At 42.9% G+C, this 25177-nt stretch overlaps 1 protein-coding gene across 14 annotated transcripts in view; it reads left to right on the forward strand.

Moving 5' to 3' along the window:
• LOC115797983 (calcium/calmodulin-dependent protein kinase type II subunit gamma) overlaps window positions 1-22810 on the forward strand; it is a 44988-nt gene extending 22178 nt beyond the window's left edge. Inside the window, exons 10-23 of one of the 14 annotated variants that reach the window (XM_030754599.1) lie at window positions 181-303; window positions 499-582; window positions 1665-1707; window positions 2517-2579; window positions 5203-5243; window positions 6027-6110; window positions 8014-8058; window positions 8178-8232; window positions 8446-8526; window positions 14945-15085; window positions 17401-17476; window positions 17608-17702; window positions 18839-19075; window positions 20249-22810. In XM_030754599.1, coding sequence (XP_030610459.1) covers window positions 181-303; window positions 499-582; window positions 1665-1707; window positions 2517-2579; window positions 5203-5243; window positions 6027-6110; window positions 8014-8058; window positions 8178-8232; window positions 8446-8526; window positions 14945-15085; window positions 17401-17476; window positions 17608-17702; window positions 18839-19071 — 1164 coding nt within the window. In that variant the 3' untranslated portion in view covers window positions 19072-19075; window positions 20249-22810. The remainder of the gene's footprint in view (window positions 1-180; window positions 304-498; window positions 583-1664; window positions 1708-2516; window positions 2580-5202; window positions 5244-6026; window positions 6111-8013; window positions 8059-8177; window positions 8233-8445; window positions 8527-14944; window positions 15086-17400; window positions 17477-17607; window positions 17703-18838; window positions 19076-20248) is intronic. The other 13 variants (XM_030754600.1, XM_030754606.1, XM_030754603.1 and 10 more) reach the window with 13 other exon arrangements.
• Window positions 22811-25177: the final 2367 nt, after the last annotated feature.

Raw genomic sequence — 25177 nt, forward strand, 5'->3', positions numbered from 1 at the left:
TGTTCTGTGAATCCAAAAACCAAATCTTCTTTTTTTTTTTTTTCTTTCATAATCTGCCTAATTTTGCTGAGTTAATTCAAGAACTGGTTTCCATATGGTGTGGATTGGCTAGAAACCCACTTCAGCTGACTAGAAAACTCTTAGAATTGATGCACCTACTTGTTTCTCCAATTGTCTCAGTTCCCATCTCCAGAGTGGGACACAGTGACCCCTGAGGCAAAGAACCTGATCAACCAGATGCTGACGATTAACCCAGCCAAGAGAATCACTGCTGAACAGGCCCTCAAACACCCATGGATCTGCGTAAGTATTCACATAAACCACCTCGGAGAATCTGTGGAACAGCACATTATGGTAAAGCAAATCTGAACACAGAAGACTACCTACAGAATTACCACATTAAAGCCTTCACACAGCTATAACTCAGATTCTCTCTCACACATACTGAGAATTTGAAACTTCTGTTTATTTATTTGTTCCATTTTTGTCCTCTTACAGCACCGTTCTACAGTGGCATCAATGATGCACAGGCAGGAAACAGTCGAATGTCTCCGCAAGTTCAATGCTCGCCGAAAACTCAAGGTAGGCTTTTCTGCCTTTAAACCTGCCTCGATTGGACGCTGCTTCACCTGTCAGTCTTGCCCAAAATATATAGAGATAGAAATAGAGCTAGATATAGGTGGGACAAAATATCAATCTGGAAATAAATTGCTTTCTCTTGGGATACAGTAACGAATTACTGGTGCCAACATTTTTATTGAAAGTCTACTTCATGACTCAAATGGCAAAGAACATTAGTGAATATGTAGCTGGTTTCTACCTTTTGCCTTGTTAGGCGTGTTTTTATTGTTTAGGTACACAAATACTATTATGCACCGTTAGATAACTGTACAATGTTATTGAGTATCACAGAATTGCTACATTGTGTTATTATGCATAACATTTCACAAGTTAGCATGTAACCCAACCCTGTTCATTTCATCATATAGAAATGTTTCTACATCAGTTTTTGGAGCCTATTGAAAATCTTCAAACTCGCTGTGCTGTGCATATTATTCACTGTCATTTGTGGAGCTGTTGAGAGCTGCCCTCATCTATTATATATTTAAAAAATATGTTTGATTGTGATCATTAAATTATTAAGCTTTGTAAATTATGCTGCCATGAGCGATTGATAGCAGCCATCAAAACTGTTAAGTGCCAAAAGCTGAGATCACATATCTGTCCAGGTCTTCAAACTGTTTCTTTCTGGTTTAAAGATTCATTCAGGGAGTTTCTAAATTGCCGCATGTCAGCATGTTACCTTTGAGAAACATTTCAAATGTCAACATGCTCCACTTGGTGTAGTTTGCATTCACTGCCACCAATGCAAACTCAAGTATCAGCTGTTCTCTTTTGCCACATCATTTAAATTAGTTTGCATGTTGGACTTGGAGATGTGAAAACGTACAGTTAAAGGTGCGCCTCCTCAGACTGCGTACAAGTTCTTTAATCATTGGATGCAGTTTTACAGGCATTAAGTCTTGACTATATTTAAAGAAAGTGAAATACATGCACAACAGTCCAGAGGCAAAAAAAATCTGAATTCATGTTAAATAAAGTAAAACGCCATACTCTCATTATACCTCCCTCACTTCTCTCTTCTCCTTCCTCTCCTCCTCCAGGGAGCCATTCTCACCACCATGCTGGTGTCCAGAAACTTCTCAGGTGGGTGTGCCCTTCGCCCTCAGCCTCCCACGCAGCACATGCAGAGGGAGAGGAGGAAGGAAAGTGGATAGTCCTCTGCACCTTTTTTAACCCCCTCACCACACACGCACACTCACCCACTCATTCTCAAAATAACAATGTTTTTGTGTGCGCCCAGGAGTTTGCTTGCTTACAACATTAAACTGAACTGAAATATGAAGCTCCTTTATGATATGTTAGAAATACTGTATTATTGATGGATTATTATGAGTGCATCATCATGTTTGTTAGCAGGCTAGAATTTGATATTCTGTCATGTACCAGATATATATGTGGGTGCCAGTTATGTCCTTGTCTGTGCTAATGTATCTCTCCCTGTATGTATGTGTGTGTGTGCGTGTGTGCGTGCGTATGTGTCCCTCTTTTCTGCTGCCCGTGGAGCATGTTTGAGAGAACAAAGCCTAGACTTTAATGAGTTTTTTTTTTTTTTTTTTTTTTTATGTTTTGGGGCAAGTGTGGTGTTATAAAACCAGGTGACTATTAAGATTCTGTGTTTTTTATCTCAGCCTGCTGAGAGTGACTTGTTTTCATTGAAGCCTTGTTCTCAGCCTTTAAGTAATCAGTCAGTCGATGGCTAATGATTTCAAACCTGGGCCTAGGAATCCACAGGGGTGCACGTCTTTGCTTTAGCCCATTTCTATCAAAGTCTGAGATGTATCTGGGCTGTAGCCAGTACCACCTGTAGCTTTCTAGGCCCATGACTGAACAGCATGAGATCGACCTGCATAATTTCCATAGCCCCTCCCAACTGTAGCATTTCTATCCAATAGTGGGCCGGCAGCATACCAACTCTGCTGCTGCCGCCTCCTCCACGGCCTCACTGGCTCAGGAAGGTACGTCCCAGAGACACGCCCATCCACTCCTCTTTACATGCACAGCTACTTTCTTTCATGGAACAGGGTGGGCCCTCATCACCAACCCCAAAATCCTGCATGCAGCCTTTGCAAGCATCCTCATCAACATTCACACCCACAAGCATGCATACTCACACAGATTTTGCTCATTTATAGGTATTCTGTAGCAGTCATATAAATCAGCTTCACTCATTGATTTATTTCAGCCTGCACTAAAAGTGCTTTTTACATTTACACATCACCACCTTTCAGTCGTGACCTCACAACCCACATTTCACCTTCAGACTTAGTTTTGGCATCACTTCCAGCAAGCTCCATCCTGACCTCCAGCTGACCCCTTAACCCCTGTGCTTGCGCAGGGTGGAATGGGGCAGGGGATGAGGAGGGGCATGTATCCTGGGTTCGGGAACTCACATTGAAGGGGGCCGGCAAGAGCTGGGTTGGCGTGCTGCCATCGTCAGACCTGGTTTTGGTGGGACAAAGGAAGAAAGGCAGATGTTGAGGAGCTTGAGGGGAGAATAACTGAGACGACGGATGGGAGTGCTGACTTCAGTGCCACTACTGTTGAAAACATCACCGTTCCTTCCCGATGAATCACTTGAGGTTAAAGGCATCCCATGTCTCATCTTCCCCTCTGAAGGTCTGTTTTAGTACTTTCAAAAAAAGGTTCCCCCTTGAGGCAGGAACTCCATAAGCTAATGTGGCAGCAAGTCTGCCACATTGGATGGAGGGATGCATTGCTTTGTTTTGAAAGTATTAAAATCAGATTTTGCTCTCATCCTGCTGGGTGGAGATGGTTGTGAAGGTCGGCGATTCCAATGGTGGCTCCATGGATTGAGTACGTTAGAAACAATGTAGAGCAGACTGGATTCTCTTTCTCCCTTTGTAGATGAGAGGATCCTTTTTGCTCTGCAATGTTCATATACCTCTCTATAGGATTTGTGTGTAGGCAGGATAAAGGTAAAATGTTTATGGGGAGATAACCTCAGCTGAGACAATTAAGGGGATGTGGGTGGTACTCCTGGAATGTGTGATTGGTGCGCTGAGATTCGGGGGTGCTTGTGGTGCTTTAATTGTCAGCTAAAGCCCTCCGAATGCGGGCTCCCTCACTGAGACTGGACCAAGTTGCCTGTTTTTGTAAGTTTCTGTAAATATGTGTGACATCATCACTCCCAATTGGGCTCCTCATCTTTCCTCCTTTTAAATCATCCATAATCAGAGTTCTTTTTTTTGTTTTGTTTTGTTTTGTTTTTCTTTGTTTCTTTTTTGGCTTTTGGTCGTTCGATGATGTCACTCATTACTGCAAACCTATAACTGCTTCCTTGCACTTCTCTGTAGAGTATTGCTGAGGCAAGGCTTGGCCATTTGCTCGTGATGTTTCCTTTTTAATGGCTTTATAGCAGAATGTGACAGAAGTGTGAGTTTGAAGCATTTCTCTGTGTTTCTAAATAGGTTTTTGCCTTGCTGCCTTTTCGCATGTGGGTGTCCTGCGTGGTTAATTCCTACACAATGTTCTCGGGAGACGCACCTTCAGATGCTTTCTAATACATTTTTCCTTCATCACTGAGCTGGAATATTGCTCGAGTGGTGCGGCCCTCCTCCTGTGGGTCACCTTGACTTTACCCATCTTGCTATGTTAAAGTTGTGATCTTGTACAGAGGTTAGAAGGTGCAGAATTAGAGAGCATGTGAACGTGGTGGTCCCATGGTATCACTTTAGCACCCTAATAGAAGATGCAACCGAATGAAGAGCAGATGTTTGCATACTGAACAATCAGCTCTCTTTTCACTAGTTTTTGAATGAAAACTTATTTTTAATATATATATATATATTTCTCTTTGGATGCTGCATGGCCAGGCCAAGATAGAAGCTGCCTATCAGTCCAACATCCAAGATTAGGGAGCATGAGTTGTCACTTGATATTGTTTGCTGCTACTGTAAATGCTCTGCCCCTTATCTCTACTCTCATGTATTGAAATACTAAGCCCTCTCTTACAACCCCCCTCCCTCTTCCCTCCCCCTCTATCCCTCTCCAATTTCCTATTGGAAGGTAAGAAACTCAAGATAAGATTTTTGGAACCTGTGTGTGTGTGTCAGTAAAAAAACAAGAGAAAAGGAAGCAAGAGAGAGTTGAGAGCGTTAGACTGAGAAGAAAAGTGACTGGAGCCCTTAAAGGAAATCAATGATTTACATTAACCTTGCTCATCACCGTCAGTCCTGGCGGCTGTTTGAGTCTGGCCATCACTCTCTTTCTAGATCTGCTGGGGTCTTCCAGGCAGGAAATGGATTGAGGAAGTTTACTTTGCTCTCAGGTTTCTCTTATATCCCCAGATGGCAATGAATGGATTATGATGTGAATGGGATTTGCAGAGTGTAGCAACCTGTACAGCCAAGGGGAAAATGCCCATGAAATCCATTAAATGCATGTTATGCTTTGGAAACATCTAAGCTTACTTTTTCGCAGTGACTGAGGTGTTGGGGTTTCATAGATGTAACATAGTCTAGAGCTAAGAAAGAATTGTCATCATCAGTAAAACTTAAGTGTTCTACCTGTTTCTCTTCCTATTCTCCTTTTTTTTTTTTTTTTAATTTCTTCTCACAGCATGCAAAAGTTTACTCAACAAGAAGTCAGATTCTGCAAAGGTAAGGGTTCTTTTCATCACCTCTCTGCCCTCTTTTGTTCTGCTACATGGTGTCCTGTCTCTCCTCTATCAGCTGACCCCCTTTTTTCTGCCTTCTGTTCTTTTTCTGTGCCTTTCACCATCTTTGTTTAGCACTTCTCCTCCTATTATTTCAAGGAATGTCTTTGTCATGCAGTAATGATTTTATTTTAATTTTTTTTCCCAGAGTTTTGTTTTCAGGCACCTTGTACTTGTTTTTATATCTGTGGAGGGGTTGTGCTTTACTTGAGGGTTTCTTTCTGTGGCCTGCTTTTTAGATGCCCAAATTCCTGCAGTCCCTTCCTCAAGTTTGAGAAGTTAACTTTTTTTTTTTTTTCCTTCCAGCTCCACTCATAATGTATAATTATAAATTCCTCAGTGGTCATTTTATTCTTCTACCTTTAGTCAGTTTCAGTCAGAAGTCTGTTTCCCAGCAGTCTCCATCAGTCTCTGCTGCTATTTAGCATCTCTCTCCCCTCGCCTCTTTTTCTTCTCTGCCCCAGGGGTCACTCTGTGTAGTTAAGTGGGAGCGGCATAGAGAGTTAGTGAGGCAGTAAAAGGGATGATCTAGAGGCCATTCTGTGGCACTCACCCTCTCATTTACTCTGTTAGTTCTCAATAGCCCGGGAGCTTCCACCAACATTAGCCCCGTTTCCTGAAAGGCGTGTTATTCTAATGCATCTTTGTGTGTGTGTGTGTGTGTGTGTATGTGTGTGTGTGTGTGTAACATATGTGTTCACTTTGAGTGTTTGCGTTCTCGTCCCAGCCTTCTACCAACAACAGTAAGAACAGTATAGTGAGTGCCATCAATGCCCTGAAAGACACCAACATGGCAACGAACGCACAGATGGTACAGTAGGCCGCCGCAGTGTCAGTTCCTGCCTCTTAATCCCTCCTGTCCCCTCAGTAGTTGCATAGTAGCCCATCGGGCCTCGTCCTCCATCATCTGCTTGTCATCCTTCATCTACCACCTAGGAGGTCTTGCTCTATAACATTCTCTGTCCCAGCAATTTTACCGTTCGTGGTGCACATGTGTTCCTGATTTAGGTTGGACAATTTTGGAAATTATTAAAATATAGTTGAAAATCTAAAGAGGTGCACATGGGCAGCTTGACAGGCTCAAGAGCATGACCTTGTTTGCAGGACTGTATGCACCTACAGTGGCAGCTCAGAGAGCTGTCAAGTCCTAGTTTAGAGAGCTCCACCTGTTATTATCCAAGGCCCCCGTATCTATATCTGTATATAATCCTCAATCTTTTTGCCATCCTAACATCTTTCTTTGTCATCTGCATATTTTAGCCAACAGTTTTTTTTGGGAAGGGGGGGTTTGTTTTGTTTTGTTTTGGTCATTCTAACATGCACCATCCATAACATTCCCATTGACATCCTCACCATAGTCAAAAACATGACCATTGTGCTCCAGTCCAACACTAGCATGCTGTGGTTTTGAGGCGCTTTTATAGCATGCATTAAATTACATCTTGTAGTGTTGTGGTTGGATAACAGTCTGGTTTGGTTTGGTAGTGCTTCTCAACTGGAGGTACAGGTCCCCAAAGTGCACTTTGATTAGGACACTGATATTATGTTTCCAAAAAATCAGGTATGTAAAAACTGATGATCAGTTCAAAGAGCTATGTCCCACTTATGTAATGCGTATATGGTACACTACGCAGAGATTGAAAATTTAGCCCACCTATTGTTAATCTGCGTCAATTTTCATTAATTATTAACCATTTAACTGAGTTTCCTAAAGGCAAAAGACCTTCGTCTGAGCAGCTTAGTGTTAGTTATTGTGTTTATATGATTTTTTTTTTTTTTAAACTGAATAATAATTATTATTCTTTTTATTTATTGATCGGCACTCAGTACTCAAAAATAAGCAAATCATTTCAACATCACAAAGTGCAAAACTGTTTCCATACAGTATTTTCTCCATTTGTTGGATTCGTTTATATGAGCAGAATTAAACACAACATAAAAAGAGGACAGCCTGCGGTGTGGTGTGACGAAAGGAAGCTCCATCCTAAAATGGGACAGAAACAGTTGCCAGATCTCATGGTACTTCTGGGTGCAGCCTCGGGCGGTGTAGTTAAACTGTTCCAGTTTAAAATGGGACGTTACCTCTTTGACACAATTCATTTGGAGCTGTGGCAACATTTTCTTCCCTCTGAAGTATCAGGTGTCTCTTCTCGTTGTATTTAAAAGCTAAAATAATCTGTGTGATTTTTAAAGTAATATTCATGATACTTTTCACACACATAAAATCGAAACTGCAGCTCATTTTGCAGCTATTACGTTTAATTCTCCTCACGGTGTTTTGTAAAGCAGTAACACGGTGTGGCCTTAGCATCTGTGTAGTTCCAGTAAAATCTGATAAATGATAACAGACCAGAAATGACGAGTCTATTAATTGATTGAGCAAACGCTCAGCAATTGATTCCCCAGTGTTTTGTCTTCTCTGAGAGCATCTTTCTCTTTAGACCAAACATGCATCTGAAAATGCATTTTAGTATGGGAATTACGGGCTTCTGAACTATTTTCTGGTGTTTATAGACTAGACGGTCCTTAGTTACAGCCCAAATGGAACGCGTCTCCCAGCCATTGCCGTGGGCACTCTTGAAAGTTTTGGATACACCAGCTGTTGTGAAGATATTGTTTTAGGTTGTGGCTGAGGGGCCCAATTTGAATCCAGTTGAGAGGCACTGTTTGAAGACAGTGATATTTCAGACTAACTGTTATGTTCTGTATCCCAGGAATCTCAAAGCACAGTGGTGCACAATGCTCCCGATGGAGTCAAGGTGAGAGATGTTTTTATCTGTCTGAAAGCCCGACACAGACCCTCCATATAGACTCGATCCTGCTGGATCCCAGCTGTGTTTGATTTCAGCGTCTTTCTGGTCTTTCCTCTGCATCCCAGGGATCAACAGAGAGCAACGCCACCAACGACGAGGAAGAAATGAAAGGTAGGAAAGGTACTCAAGTGTTTTATTCCCTTTATCCTGTTCTCTCTTTCTGTTTCCCATCTAGCAAAGTGTTTTTTGCTTCTTTTTTTTTGTGTTTGTTTTGACTGTACTGACTGGCAGGTGTGCTGAGATATGACGTGTGTCTGTCACACTTTTGACTGTGCCTGTCGTGTATGTGTGTATTTATTGTGTGTCTGGCTGCGTTTTGTATGTGTGTTCTAGCGGACAGTACGGCGCTGAGTCAGAGCAGTGCCACAGAGGAGATGCCCCCACTTCTGCCCTCACCTCAAAGCTCACCTGCCAGTAAGTTTATCCATGGCAACCAAAAGCTATAAGGTCGCCCCTGGCCAGGACCTAACACCCCCACCCCCCACCTGCCCCACCCCCCACTCCCGCCCTGGCTTTCTGTAGTCACTGGCAATAACGTCTTACATCTCTGAGCCCCTCACTCTGATCCACTGAGCTTTTTTTCTTTCTTTTTTGAGGGTTCCCACTGGTTTTAGATTTGTGGAAATTTAGTGGAATTATTCACTTTTATGTTTGGCTTTTACAAATTTCTGTACGTCACTCAGAAAAATCCAAGATGCTCAAAGCGTCATAGTTTGATGTGAATGATTCATTGCGAGAATAATTCCAGATTATTTCAATTTGGATCTTATTTTAGTAGTTTTTGCCATCACACCTGTGTGGTATAACAATAGTGCGCTCACTGATAGACTATGTAAAAGCCTGGCGTCGCCGCTGTCATTTGATTTTCAAATTCTTGCTTCAAAGTCTCAATTTAAGCGTTTTGGCCTTTGCCATCTTGTGGCAGTGGTTTTGTAATTAGTGCTATGTAACACAAATATTGGCACCCTCTTAAAATAATGGCCTAAGTCATTTTTTTTTTTTTTTTTTTAAGGAAAGTTTTGTTTTTATTTTTTGCATAAATCATATTTTCAATGTTTGGTTCAGTTTTTTTGTCTTTTCTGAAAAACCTGAAAAAATGACTTGGGCCCCTATTTTTTTAGTGGGTGATGATATTTTACATACTGCAGACTTCTTGGATTTTCTTTATTACAATTAAGTGCACAGCAAGCCATGCCACACCAACAACACAAGCACATTCGAGAGGTCCAGTTCAGTGATTCAGTTAGCTCAGGAATTTAGGGAGTGTTGTTAAGCCTAAGGACACATTATATTTATATGGATTAAATAGTCAATTTTTTAACACATTAATGGGGCCACCACAGAGCTGCTGTGCTCTGCAACCTCTTATTTTCAGTCATATTTGCTGCACAATGACAAATGACATGAATTAAATGGTACAAGTTTGCATTTCCTCAGTAGGAATGCACTTTTATGGACTCTGGTTTCCATTCAGGTGTTTCAGTATGCAGATAGCTTGTGGTAGGTTGGCAGTGTCTGTCCTCCTACAGCTTTTCACTGTACCCACAAACACACAGAACAAATAAAACCCCACACAGTAGTCAGGTTTACACAATTGATTACTATATTATTATCTCAACATAGAGGTGAGAGGCAGTAACAGTGAAAATCAGAATCAGAATCAGAATCAGAATCAGAATCAGAATCAGAATCAGAAGGTTTTTATTGCCATATGGGTGAACAGGTTCACAGCATTAGGAAATTGCTGCGGTACTTCGTGCTTACAGAAAAAAACAAATAAGTATAAAAACTATAAGACAATATACAAGTATACAAATTGCAAATATACAGAGATATTAGAGCTATAACTATAGCACAATATTACAAAATTACAAAATATACAGTGCAGAGACTAATTAAAAGATAAAAGAATGTAGACTATATTCCACTAATATGTACATCAGTGCAGTCAGACAGGTGCATAGACATAGGGTCATCAGCGTTTGTGGAGGGTGGTGGTAACAGTCTTAGGGTTATTGTTCATGAGTCCAACAGCAGAGGGGAAGAAACTGTTCTTATGGCGGGAGGTTCTGGTCCGTATGGACCGTAGCCTCCTGCCTGAGGGGAGAGGGTCAAAAAGTCTGTGCCCAGGGTGAGAGTGGTCGGCTGTGATCCGACCTGCACGCCCCAGTGTCCTGGAGGTGTACAGGTCCTGGAGAGATGGGAGGTTACAGCCAATCACCTTCTCAGCAGAGTGCACAACGCGCTGTAGTCTCTGTTTGTCCCTAGTGGTGGCTCCAGCGTACCACACAGTGATGGAGGAGGTGAGGATGGACTCAATGATGGCAGTATAGAACTGCACCATGGTCCTTGCTGGCAAGTTGAATTTCTTCAACTGCCGCAGGAAGTACATCCTCTGCTGGGCCTTTTTGATGACAGAGGTGATGGTGGGCTCCCACTTGAGGTCCTGGGTGATGGTAGTTCCCAGGAAGCGAGAAGAGTCCACTGTGGTGATGGGGGTGTCAGTCAGGATGATGGAGGGTAGAGGGGCTGTGTGCTTCCTAAAGTCCACTATAATCTCCACTGTCTTCTGGGCGTTCAGTACCAGGTTATTGTGGCTGCACCAGGACGCCAGACGTTTGACCTCCATCCTGTAGGCCGACTCGTCCCCGTCTGAGATGAGTCCGATGAGAGTCATGTCGTCTGCAAACTTAATAAGCTTGACAGACTGGTGGTCAGAGGTGCAGCAGTTGGTATACAGGGAGAAGAGCAGAGGAGAGAGGACACAGCCCTGAGGAGTGCCAGTGCTGATGGTCCGGGAGTCCGAGACATTCTTCCCCAGCCTCACGTGCTGCTTCCTGTTCGTCAGGAAGTCAGTGATCCACCTGCAGATGGGATCAGGCACGTTCATCTGGGACAGCTTTTCTTGGAGGAGATCAGGGATGATGGTGTTGAAGGCAGAGCTGAAGTCCACAAACAGGATCCGGGCGTAGGTTCCCTGGGAGTCCAGATGCTGTAGGATGAAGTGCAGAGTCAGGTTGATGGCGGCGTCCACAGACCTGTTGGCTCTGTAGGCAAACTGCAGGGGGTCCAGAAGGGGGGCTGTGAGGGACTTGAGGTGGGACAGCACCAGACGCTCAAATGACTTCATGACCACAGAAGTCAGTGCCACAGGTCTGTAGTCATTTAGTCCAGTGATCCTTGGCTTCTTGGGGACAGGAACAATGGTAGCGGTTTTAAAGCAGACAGGCACGTGGCAAGCCTCCAGTGAGGAGTTGAAGATGTTCGTGAACAATGGGGCAAGCTCGTTAGCACAGTGTCTCAGTGTGGCAGGTGAGACACCATCTGGACCTGGAGCTTTGCGAGCTTTGACACTCCTGAACTGCTTTAGCACCTGGTCCTCCTGAATACAAAAGACTGTGGGGGTGGGGGATGAGGGGGACTCTGGGGTGGGAGTCCTTGATGATGTGGGCTTCTCTGAGGTGTGGGGAGAGGGGGAGGTTGGGGGGTGAATATTTGTGTTGGCTGTATTGTAGTTGGGACTGGTGGAGGTGTGAAGGCTGCTGAACTGACCATCAAAACGACAATAGAACTCGTTCAGTCTATTTGCAGTTTGTAGGTCGTCTGTGGAGTGGGGGGTTTTAGGCTTGTAGTTGGTAATCTGCCTAAAACCTTTCCATACAGAGGCCGCGTCGTTCTCTGAGATCTGCTGCTGTATATTCTCAGAGTGATGTGATCTAGCAGTGGCCACTTCCTTGCTAAACCTGTACTTGGCCTCTTTGTAGCAGTCTTTGTCCCCACTTTTAAAAGCCTCCCTCTTCTCTATCCACAGCTGCTTCAGTTTGGGAGTAAACCAGGGTTTGTCACTGTTATAACACACCCTGGTGCGTGATGGCACAATGCTGTCCTCGCAGAAGAGGATATACGAGGTTACAGTGTCCGTGTAGTCATCCAGACTGTCACAGGCAGCCCTCATTGAGTCCCAGTCTGTAGTTTCGAAGCATGTGCGGAGCTCCTCCACAGCCTCACGGGTCCACTGCTTTGTTGTCCTCACCACAGGTTTTGAGAGCTTCAGCCTCTGTCTGTACGCGGGGATCAGGTGGATCATGTCGTGGTCAGAGAGGCCGAGTGCAGCGCGGGGCACTGCGTGATAAGCCCCGCTTATCGTGCTGTAGCAGTGGTCTAGTGTCTTCTCCTCTCTGGTCGGACATGTGATATATTGTTTATATTTGGGAAGTTCCTGTCTCAGGCTGTCTTTATTAAAGTCCCCAAGTACGATGATAAGAGAGTCCGGGTATGTCCGCTCCATGCACAGAATCTGCTCTGTGAGCGCGCACTGGGCCTCGTGCACGTCCGCGTCCGGCGGGATGTAAACAGCAGCCAGTATGAATGAAGCGAACTCCCGCGGAGAGTAAAACGGTTTACAGTGAATGAAAAGATATTCCAGTGAGGGAGAGCAGTGCTTAGCAATCACTGTCACATCCGTACACCAGCCACTGTTTATGTAGAAGCAGACTCCTCCACCTGTAGCCTTGCCGGAAAGCGCAGCTTGCCGGTCTGCGCGGAGGAGATGAAATCCCTCCAACTGGAGCGCGCAGTCCGGTATCTCCTCACACAGCCATGACTCCGTGAAGCATAACACACAGGATTTGGAAAAGTCTCTATTCATGCTCCTCATCAGTATCAGTTCGTCCATTTTGTTCCTAAGTGAACGCACGTTGGAGAGGAAAATCCCAGGTAAGGCTGTGCGTAATCCACGTCTCCTTAGCCTCACAAGCACGCCAGCGCGCTTCCCTCTCTTTCGGCGTCTCACTTTCTGGGCCAGAGTGTGTAATAAATCCGCCGCAGATGCGACAAAAACAGGAAATAAATCCGAAGGTGTTGTGGACCTAATGTTGAAAAGCTCTTCTCTGGTGTAAGAATACCCAGAAGAGTGTCCAGACACAGAAATAACGCACAAAAACAAACAAAACAGAGCGCACCGAAGTACCAGGGCATCCATTCGCGGCGCCATCTTGGATCAAACCTGAGTCAACCTTCATTGCTTTGTGTTTAGCTAGGTAAATGGGGTACAGTGATGTATTGAAACATCCGCAAACATACATGGAAATGCAGTATATAATGCAAAAATGGTGTTTGTACAATTCTAACAAGTTTGAAAGTCAATATTTGGTATGTACCACCTTCAACACAGTCTGAACTCTCTTTGGCAGCTTTCTTGTCATTTATTTAAGTAGTCTTCAGGAATAGTTCTCCATGCATCTTGAGGGATATTCCAAAGGTCGTCTTTGGATGTTAGCCGCCTTTTGTTCCATTCTGTCACAATGATCCAACACTGCTTCAACAATTTTGAGTTTAAAGGCAGGAAAACAGGCAAATTTTCAGTTCTTAAAGGTAAGTCTACTGACTGTGACCATACTGTCAGCTAACTATCTGCTTAGTAAGCCTCATGTTCTCCCCAATAACCACCAGATTATTAAATTACTGATTCGTATCTTACATAATCCATTATTCGTGGGGGGGGGTTCCCCCCCTCGTTGGACTTCACCTTAACAGTGCCACTGTATTTCCAGATATCTTAAGTTACTTTATATGCAGTATTACCAAAACCAGGTTGTAATAAACTGGAATATTAGCAGTAATAAACTATAATAATGCCTTTTTTTAAAGCACACTGATTGCAGACAGACGCCTCCTGCTCTCTGTTGTTATCCACTGTAAGAGCAAGGCTACACAGATCTTGTATAACGTCTTATAATAGACATCTTAAAGGGAACCTGTTATGCCCCTTTCCACCTCCATGTTTTTAATTCTTTGACTTTTGTGATTAACAGTTTAAGAAAATCATTTCAAAAAACAAGTTGTATTTTTTATTTTTATTTTCTTCAGGGCCACTGTGGGAACCCTGAAACCTGAACGTGTGTGTCTGAGCGTGTGTGTTTTTTTTGGCGATCGCTGCATCGACCCCCTTGTCCTCCTAATGTGACAGCTCCAGCTGGAGGAAGCCTTGCTTACCTTGCAGCTGAGTGTCCTAAAGTAGTCGCCCAGTCTGACAGGCCCTGCTGCCTGCCTGACTTTAATGGAACCATGCAGAGCATCGTGTCCTCACACTTTCTCCTTCATGTTCCTTCACTGCTTTTTATTTTCTTCTTTCATTTGTACTTCAATCTTTTGTCTAATTTAATTTTCACTTTCTCTTAATACACCATCCTTCACCACTCTCAAATCAGATCTTCTTCTCTATCATCTTTTTTTGTCTGACCTCTTGTTTTCATCTTCCTGCTCTTGCCAGACACACTTGCACTAAAAGACAATCTAATCTTTTTTTTTTTTTCCTCCCTCTCCTCCTCCTCTTCTAAACTTCTTTCCTGTGTGCATTTTCCACTCCTGCCTTCCTTCCTGAACATGCTAAGTTTCCCCACAGGCATAACTTGAGCAAATAACAAACAATGGCTTCGATCCTCTCTTTGCTCAGTGCTCCAGTTCATCAGAGGAAGCTTAATGTTAATGTGTATGAGCATTAAGAGTAGAGTAGATGTGAACAGAGCAGGCATTTAACTGACTTCCACATCACACAGCATCACGATCAGAGCGGCACTGATCTGGCTTCCAGCTACCACCCTGTCCCCATGTTACCCATCTGCATTTCTGCCATAACTGTTTATTTCTTACTAATTCTGCTGAATTCACTAACCTACATCTGCTTTGTCACTTTGTTTTTATTGCATGAGCTGCATACGTGTGTGTGTGTGTGTGTGTGTGTGTGTGTGTGTGTGTGGATGATCACATTTCTGTCATTTTGTCTGTTGTCCATCCACATTTTTGTTTGTTGACCATCCCTTGTGTATTTCAGTTCCACCGCATGACGTAAAGCGCATTGCATGGAACAGCACAGGCAACAGTTCCTGCCCCGAGTCAGAGCTCTCACAGTCATCCATGCCTGCCGCTCCACTAGGGAGCAACACTGTCGCTGCTAAAAGCAACACTAAGCAGAGTAAGAACACATCTGCACTAACTGACTAACTCGGTTTTCCCTGCCATCTCCTCACTGTTACCTGTTGCTCACTGAAACTCTGCATCTCTGGTGTGTGTTAGTGGTTGTAAATGAGTCATCTAGTCAGCAGTTTTGCTTCGTTACAGTTGACTTTAGCTTGATATTTTAAAGCGCCAAGTAAAGTGAAGGTGGGTGAGTTTAAACATCTGGAGTCAACCATCCAAAGCAGCAGATTTGGTGAAGGGTGATTGGTGACGGGGTAGCAGCGAGAATGTAAGAGAAGGTTTTCAAGATAGTAGCGAGACCTGCTAAGACGTAAGGTTTGGAGACGGTGGCACTAACAAAAAGGTGGCAGAGTTGAAGGTGCTGAGATTTTCATTGGGAGTGACCAGAAAGGACAAGATTAGAAATATCAGAAAGACAGCTCAGGATGAGCTGCTTGGAGACAAAGTTGAGGTGGTTTGGACGCATTCAGAGGAGGGATAGTGGATGTTTAATATGGAGGTGCCAGGCAGGAGGAAAAGAGGAAGATCACAGAGGAGATTCATGAATGTTCTGAAGGAGGACATGCAGGGAGTTGTTGTGACTTTTGTTAAGGGTAGGGTGAGGTGGAAGCAGATGAGCAACTGTAGCAACGCCTAAAGGGAGCAGCCGAAAGAGGTTGTTCTGGTTTTGGTGCACTATTGAGTATTTTTGGCAGCCAGATGCTCTGTGTGTGTGATTAAGGGTGCATTCATGCCTTATTATTGAAATAATGATACAAGTTCCCAACTGAAAATTAAAAAAAAAAAAAAAAATTAGGTGAATACCTCCTTAATTCAGTCACATCCACAGAAACATGCCAGGTGATTCAATAGTTGATGGAAAGAATATTTTGTATCAAATTGCATTATTAAACTGCAATTACTTAGTAGTAATTTCTAAAACAGTATTACCATTAGTTACTTCAGGCATATGACAGTGGTTTTCAAACTGTGGGGTGAACCATGGGTGAGGCGTAAAATATGAAAGAAAATTAAGTTGAATTACTGATTTTTGCAGGCAAAAAAATAAATCAATAAAAATTCCTGATGCTGTAATGCTGATCTTTGTTTCACTTTTTACAGTGTTTTTAAAATGTGGTTTGTGAGGTGTGAACTTTTTTTTTTTTTTCCTCCTTCTAAAGTGGGGCATAAAAACGGGTTTTAAGAACTGCTGAGACTGTCCTAGATTTGTTAATACTGTATAGCAGCAGTAATCGTGATTATAAGGCAGGTAAAAGGATGTTTGTATATTTATATGCTGGAGACCGCTGACATTTGTTGACATTTGCTGTTTAAGTCCTCTGAGCAACAAAATAAAACATCTTTGTAACGTCTGTTTTGTTTCAACATTTCATATTAAAAGTAGAAAGAACGACTTCCCAGTTAAAGAAATGGGACCATATGAGGAGCATTTGAATGGGTCAAAATAAGCTGCTGCACCCGTGCTGATGTTTAATAACCCCAAATGTCATCTGGGCCAACAGTGTGGTTCACTGATGTATCTGGAAATCAGTGGCACTCTTAAAGCACAGAATAAAATGCAATGCTGTCAGTTTATTTGCCGGTTTTAGTTCTTTTATGGAATTTGTTGACTAGAAGGAAGTATTGCCAGTCTTTTTCTTAAAGATGGATTTTGTGGAAGTGAGAGTTTTTTGCTGTGTGGAAACTCATTTGGTATTCCTGATATTTTAAATGTATAATGTGAAGAGTTTCATGGTTTTTAGGCATCGCAATACAACTAACTGGTCTTTTTTGTAAACCTAAAAATTTGAGACAATACAAATTAAGTTCAGATTTGAAAGGGTGTTTTAGAAAATGGAAACATTGAAGTTGGTCAAACTATTACTCTTAATTCTTAGTTCTAGTCTTTGTTTCTCGTCTCGTCAGTTAATGAAGGCGGCTCAGCGAATGAAACTGTCAGTTTGGCAAGTTTGCTCACTTCTCGTATATCGCACAGTTGGTGATAGCAGAAGAAAGCTAAATGGGCCTCGAGTTAGAAAGGCTTTGATATCCATTCATTGCTACTGCTTTGTTGGCAGCGTGTGCTCACAGCAGAGTGTAGTGTTCAGTCAGTCGACGAAGCAGCTTTGGATCCAGGCGACGAGGTTAAAGAGGAGTATTGAGCTGTAGCCACAGAGGAAGAGCGCGTGAAGGAAGGCAGGAGCTGAAGCGATGAGAGAACATGACATTGTGCAAAAACCCAACACACAGTTAATTGTTGTCTCACCTTCCAACTGGCGTCTCACCAGCTGCCATCTGTTTGCCTCTTTCTGTCTCTTGTTCTGTCTGTAGCTCGTAAACAGGAGATCATCAAGATTACGGAGCAGCTGATTGAAGCAATCAACAATGGAGATTTCGATGCCTACACGTGAGTACGACTGTGTAAAATGAAAAGCAGCAGATGCTTTGTGAGAGTAGAAATCAGTGCCGTTTAGTGACAGACTCGTCTTCATTTTTGTTCTTGGTTTTTGTTTGTTTTGGGTTTTTTTCTGTGTTCAGGAGGATTTGTGATCCTGGACTCACCTCCTTCGAGCCTGAGGCTCTGGGAAACCTGGTGGAGGGCATGGACTTTCACAAGTTCTACTTTGAAAACTGTGAGTGTTCTTCTGTACTTGCATAATATACAGGTTATTTTAAGCTGCTTCAAACACCAGCCAGATAAGGAGTGTAGTCAGTTTTGGGAAATACCAGGAATATTTTTCAGTGTGGATAAACTCCACTCTTGGCATACTTAGAACTGCAACTAACAAAAAGGGGTTGTTTCAACTACTGTTTGACGGAAATATATATATATATATATATATATATATATATATATATATATTATATATATTATATATATTATATATATTATATATATTATATATATATTATATATATATATATATATCTATATATCTATATATATATATCTATATATATCTATTATATATATATATAGAGATAGAGGAGAGAATGGAGGAGAGAGAGAGGAGAGAGATGAGAGAGAGAGATAGATAGAGAGAGAGAGATAGAGAGGAGAGGAGGAGATAGAGATAAGGAGAGATAGAGAGAAGATATAGAGATAAGAGATATAGATATACCTCTCTCTCCTCTCTCTCTCTCTCTCTCTCTCTCTCTCTCTCTCTCTCATCTCTCTCTCTCTCTCTCATCTCTCTCCTCTCCCCCTCTTTTTTGTTTTGTTTCTCCCACCCAGCTGGTAGCCTTCCGCGACTCTCACCCCCTCTTTGGTTTATAATCTGTGGTAGGATGTACCATGCTGGTACAATGTTGCGGTAATTTTGATGTTTACCAGCTGCCTCAAACAAACACAATAAAAATAGAAGAAGGTGCTACAAACTAGCAGGTGTTGAACTGGGAAAGCATGTAGCGTTCACACAAAAACTCGAATTTTACTCATGAAAACACGTCTGAGGTCCAGCTCAATGATTTGAATTAGTGGTCGTGAGGCCCACCAGAGAGCATGCAGCATGTTAGTGGCAAAGCCCTTAATTTTTTGGATTTAATATAAATGGGTGACTTCACAGCTTACAGTAGAAATGAAGAGAAATTATCTTTACAGAGCAAAAAACATGTACGAGGCTTAAATGTGTTTGTTGGGGAATTTTTAGAGGCACTGACTCATTCATGGGGCCAGCCTCAAGTGGCCATTGAAGGAACTGCAGCTCATTTTTCATACCTGGAGGTTTTACTGAACATTTTTTTTTTTTTCCCTCCCCATTTTGTGCAGTGCTGAGCAAGAACAGCAAGCCCGTGCATACCACCCTGCTCAACCCACATGTGCACCTGATCGGTGAGGATGCCGCATGCATCGCCTACATCCGGCTCACACAGTTCGTGGATTCCACAGGCCGTCCCCGTTCCAGCCAATCAGAGGAGACCAGAGTGTGGCATCGTCGCGATGGAAAGTGGCTTAATGTCCATTTCCACTGCTCAGGAGCGCCTGCTGCACCACTACAGTGATCAGGTATGCATCCATACTCCTCACATGTTTTGTGTGTGCGCATTAATGGGTTAAATGGGATAGGTTAAAGAAAAATGTAAATTGTGCACAGCAGACGGTTTTAATAAGGTTTCCTCTAAATAGTTTGGCTATCTTGGAGGGGTCCTGGTGACCACATCCAGCTGGAAACATCTGCTGCAATCAGAAAAAAATACCCCAGAACCCCCGATCATTCAAATGTTTGTCTTTCTTGCCTCGTCTGACTTCGTGTACCTGGTATCGACATGTTGGTGCTTTTTACCTCAGCATCAAATTAATGTTGCTCCGTGACTATTTCAACTGGCTTTCAGGAGAGTGAGAGAGAAAAGGAAAGAAAGAAGGTAGGTCGAGAGGAAGGAAGAGGGAAGAAGGAAATTGAAGGAAAGCTAGGGTGGGAAGGAGGGAAAGTGGGAAGGAAGGAACACAGATAGGGATGAAGAAAGGTTCAAAGGAAGGAAAGAAGAAAAAGCAGAGATGAAGTGGAAAAGATGATAGGAAAAAAGGAAAGGAAGAACTTGGTAGACTTATTTTGAATGAAAAACCAAAAAAGTGTTGTTAAAGTTTTATTATTAATAACCTTTATTTAACCAGGAAGTGAAACTCTTTGAGGTCACTAATCAGTTTTGTGACAGTGTTCTGAGCAGCATTAACCTCAGATGTGTTTCAGTGATGGGAAAAACTGGAGCTCCTGGAGAAAACCAGCACGGAGGGACTCATGCAAACTGCATGCAGGAGGGCCCCACCTGGGTCCAAACCCACAACTGTGTTGCTGTGGGGCAACAGTGCTGACTGCTGAGCCACTTTATTAGAAAGCTTGATTAGATTTAAGCAAAAAGATGATAAATTCTAGGTTAGGTTTAGGCAAAGACTGTAGTTTCCACTAAAACATATCCTTTATCAGAAATCCTTTCTGCCAGAAAGCCCTGAACAGTTGCAAGGCGATAACATCCCAAAAATGTGATTGGTCCATTTCGGCGATGGTCCTGGAACAGCACAGATTGTGATGATGTAGGAAAAGCACCAACACAAACTTACTGAAATGATGCACTAAAATAAGAACCAGCATTAAACTCGAGCTCTTCTTGGACCTGCTTACATTCTGATAATTCCAGACGCAGTAACAAACTCTAACGTGTTGCCCCTCCTCTGCTCTCCCAGTGGTCCTGAGCCTCCAGTCTACTGGAGTGTGTGTTTTGGGGGGCAGTGTTTTTTCAGCGAGTGTGTTTAAGAGGTCCGTCCTCTGCGTGGATTGGCTAGTGCCAGGAGCCCGGCCGGGCGAGATCGCATCCCTCTCCACGATACCAACCAATCCTGTCCCTCCTTTGACCTGCTGGGGGCCGGCTGAACACAAGACTCCGCCTCCATGGGATGATGCATGCATCTGGCGCCTGATTGGAGGGCGCGTCTTTGCCCTCTGTCCCTCCTCTGGCAGCCATCTTTTTTCTGCCCGCGCGAGATGAGACGTCCTGGGGGAGGAGAGGATTTACAGTTGAACTTGTGACAGTTTATGAGTATGAGTTATGAATATACTGTGTAAATTATGACTAGATGTACCAGAAACCACCAAAACCCAACTAAGCATTTATATTCACTATAATAACGGAGGAACAGGGAGGAGTGAGAAGTTAGCAGCTGGGATTTGGACACTTTAGGGATTACTGGGTAGAACATGTTGTGCTCACTACCTGGACGTTGATGTTAAGATTTAGGGAGATTTTTTTCCCCACTGAATTAAAGAGGGAAAAACGATCAGGTTGGCTCAGTCAGACAACTTGATATCAAAAACATGAAGCACCAAAGTGTAGAACTTTAGGCTTTTTATGTGTTTGTGTGCTTGTTTGTTTGTTGGGTTTTTTTTTTGTTTGTTTGTTTTTCTCTGTTGGTTGTTTGTTTTTTTTCGCCAGAACGGAAACTGTGTTATTGTGGGGGTGTGTGAATCGGGGTTATGTGTTCTGTTGTATTTTTAGCATCCTGATCCCTTTGCGTTCCTCTGAATGACCGGAGCCTTTTTTTTTTTCTTTAATATATTTTCTGGCTCCTTTTTAAGCAGCTAAGTTTTATTTTTATTTTATTTTTTTTTTTTTAAAAGAGGGATTTTATTGTGCAAATTTAAAACTAGCTTTAGCGTGCTAGCAGGTTCTGTTGTGTCTATATGCAGTGGAGGGAGAGAGTGGGCTGCTGCCTCTCCCTCATTAATCCCTTCTCTTTTAACCACTTTCTTTTTTTAACCTTCTCTCCCACGCTGTTTCTCTGCTTTCTGTAAGGCCCTGGTTTGTTTATAATCACTGTGTAAATACAGTGTATGTATAGATATATGTAGAAAAGTGTAATATATGTACATGTATCGAGACACTCATCCTGTGCACTTGGGAGTGGGAATCACCCCATGACCTCTGTGATCTCCCCCAGTAGTTTAGGAGCAACATTTTTCTCCATAGTTGAAATTCTGCACCTTTTAAAATACTTCCTTAAAATATTAGTAGCTCTCGATCGATCGTGACAAACATGAATACACACACTTGTGTAGGCTACCAGCTTTAGATCCATGGCCGTACGACTGTTTTTGGAGACGGAGAATAAAAGAAATAACAGGTTGAAAAGCAGTTTGAACCCCCCCACCCCCACCCCAGTGTAATAGATGCATATTTAAATATGAAGACCTTCATGATAGTGTCCTTAGTCCTGATCCCACAATGCTGTGAGCCATCTTTTCATATCATATGCACCCGTGCACGCCTGGTGGGGTTTTTTAGGCTTTGTAACATATCCGCACCGCTGCTGTGACCATCGGCGCCACCCTCGCCGTGCTGCTTAATTGTCTCCATCCATCTGCGACAGTCGTATCCGAAATCCTCTTCCCCAATATGTCCGCCCCCCCCGTGTTCGGACTCTGCTCTTGAGATGTTTATTTGTGTATCTCTCTCTCTCGCTCTCTCTCTCTCGCTCTCTCTCTCTCTTTGTTGTTTCCGTGTTACTGGTTTGAGTTCTTTCGTTGTTGTTGCTGTTAACTTTGTCGTTTTGGTAATTTGCCGATCTGCCAAGCTGGAGTTCTGCACTCTCCCTTGCACACAGGAGGAAAAAAAAAAAAAAAAATGGGGAAAAGAGGGAAGCAGTAAAGATGATGTGAAATTATAGATACTGATCAGGACTAAATTATTTGTCTAATCTACCCTTGGTGGTTTTAAATCATGCCTGCTCAGTTGAGAGGAGTTTTGAGAACGTTCTGATGTGGGCGTGCAGGTTTTTTGGGACCTACACATGTTGCGAAGCAGAGCGGGAGACCTAGTTATATGCATGTTTCAGTTACACATTTCTACCATGTACCTACCTGAATACGGATGGAGCTAGTGTTAATATGATATTTGCATCTTTTGAAATATGAATTTCCTCCATCCAGAATGTTGAATAGGTGACATGAAAAATATTTAAAAAAATGCAAAATTCAAAGAAAAAAAAAAAAGGATTCAGGAGCCGTAGCTTGGTATGAGGCCCTTGATGTTTTCCCTGCGTTGTAATGATATAATATTGGGCTGCGCTTTCTCCCCAGCCTTCACATGGATGCTGGAGTTTTTTTGCATGATCATGATGTACAATGAAATACAACCATGAATTGACGACTATCAAGTGTTTGTCTGAGTGTTAGTTGGTCTTCATCATAGCTTTGTTATTCTTCAAACTTGGATCTTGAAAGTATTTAATAAAAATACTATTTCAGCACTGCTTTGTCTTTTGACTCATTTATTTAAGGATTGTTACCGAACCCTTTGACACAAGCTGGTGTCGCTGTGTTGATGATCTGCACTCATCAGCCACTTTATTAGGTACACCGTGCTGGTACTGAATTGGACCCTCTTTTGCCTTCAGAAATGCCTCATGACGGAGTCAACAAGGTGCTGGAATCATTCCTCAGAGATTTGGTCCATGTTGACATGATGGTGTCACACAGTTGCTGCAGATTTGTCAGCTGCACGTACATGATGTGAGATTCCTGTTTCACCACATCCCAAAGGTGCTCTATTGGATTGAGATCTGGTGGCTGTGGAGGCCTTTTGAGTGCAGTTAATGTCATGTTCAAGAGACCACTTTGCGCAACTAGTGCCAAAGGGCCCAAGTGTACCAAAAAATTGTCCTCTACAACAGAGGTCCCCAACCCCCGGGCCGTGGACCGGTACCGGGCCGTGGGACATTTGGTACCGGGCCGCACATAAAGAATAAATAACTTAAATTATTTCCGTTTTACTTATTATCTTCGCTTAAACTATATTTTATTTTGAAAAATGGGCGGATTCGCTCCGTTACTTCCCTCCATGACTTCCTCTTGACGTGTCAAGACGTTTCTGCTCACATGATACGTCACCGCTAAAATTAAACCCAGAAGCTTCAGGCCTGTCTAACGAAATCGGTTGGTTGACCTACATAACGCTTCTTTAAATTTTTGAATGCTCAACAAGAGTAGAAAAGCGCTATGTAAGAACTAGTCCATTTACCATTTTTATTTATCAACACCGGGGATAGCAGTGAGGTAGACCCAGCCATCAAACTGACTCTCCAGCGCTTGACACCGCGGCTCTGCAGCCACGCTCCATGTGAAATCGGCCGAACCCAGTCAAACCAGAAGCCAGCAAAAATGAGTATCAGAGAAACAAGCTCAGGGGGCTTACACTGATTCAGTGTTATGGTGAGTTGTATTTTTCATGCGCTTTATACAGTAAAAATCACCTAAGTCGAAGTCGCACAAATCGGGTTTTCGCTCTAGTTGGATGGCATCTGCAGGTCCTGATTTTTCCTAACATTAATTCCAATAAAATCATCACATAAATCCGTCGGATATTCACCTACCTCGGATGAAAAATCTGGTCCCATTGTAATAAATTTCCAGTTAAATGTGATCGCATAAACTGGATGAGTTTAGCGCTAAAACCCTCCTCAGCTCCTGTCCGCCCACTTCCATGCATCGGCTCGTTCGTGCACAACTACACACACACTAACAACGCCTGGAAATTGTTTTAGTGTTTATATCAGTTCATTTCACCGGGGACAATCGTGGCAAGTGTAAGCTACAAACTTGCACTTACGAGTAAAATTTCAGATTATAAAATTTGCAGAAACAAATTCATAGATGAAGCAGAAGCCATTGCAGCGAAATTCGATAATAGACCCCAAACTGGGCCATTTGAATCCGACTGAGGTGATTTCTACTGTATTTGTTTTTGCGGTGTATCTTATTTTGAAGGCATGTTTTACCATGGCTCTAACAGCTGACCAGGGAGCGCTGTGGGCAGAGAGCCTGTTATTCATGTTGAGGCGGGATGTTACGAGAACGCTGCTGATAGAGTTGCATACGAATACAAAGTGGATTCACGTTTTTTATTATTATACGTAGAAAATATCACACTTGGTTATGGTCGTATCATTTATTTTGACGTATTTATTCGCCACACCTTAAAAGCCGGTCCGTGGAAATATTTTCTAACACTAAACCGGTCCGCGGCTCAAAAAAGGTTGGGGACCACTGCTCTACAACATTACACCACCATCAGCAGCCTGAACCATTGATGTAAAGCAGGATGGATCCATGCTTTCATGTTTATGTCACCATCCAAATATTGCAGCAGAAACTGAAATTCATCAGACCAGCCAATGTTTTCCCAATCCTCTGTTGTCTAATTTTGGTGATCCCGTCTAAATTGTAGCCTCAGTTTCGTTTTCTTAGCTGACAGGAGTGGCGTCTGGTCTTGTTTTTTGCTGCTGTAGCTCATCTGCTTCTAGGTTGATGTGTTGTGCATCCAGATACGCTCTTCTGCATGCCTTAATTGTAATGAGTGGTTCTGTCACTGTTGCTTTCCTATCAGCTAGAAACAATATGGCCATTCTCGTCTGACCTCTGGCACCAACAAGGCATTTTTGCTCAGAGACCTGCTGTTCACCGGATATGTTCTTTCAGACTGTTCTTTAAAAACTGGAGATGGTTCTGTGAAAACAGATCAGCAGTTTCTGAAATACTAACACCAGCCCATCTTAAACCAACATCCATGCCACATTCAGAGTGACTTAAAGCACCTTTCTTCCTTATTCTGATGCTCAATT

The sequence above is a fragment of the Archocentrus centrarchus genome, chromosome 19, assembly GCF_007364275.1.
Source record: "Archocentrus centrarchus isolate MPI-CPG fArcCen1 chromosome 19, fArcCen1, whole genome shotgun sequence".
NCBI lineage: Eukaryota > Metazoa > Chordata > Actinopteri > Cichliformes > Cichlidae > Archocentrus > Archocentrus centrarchus.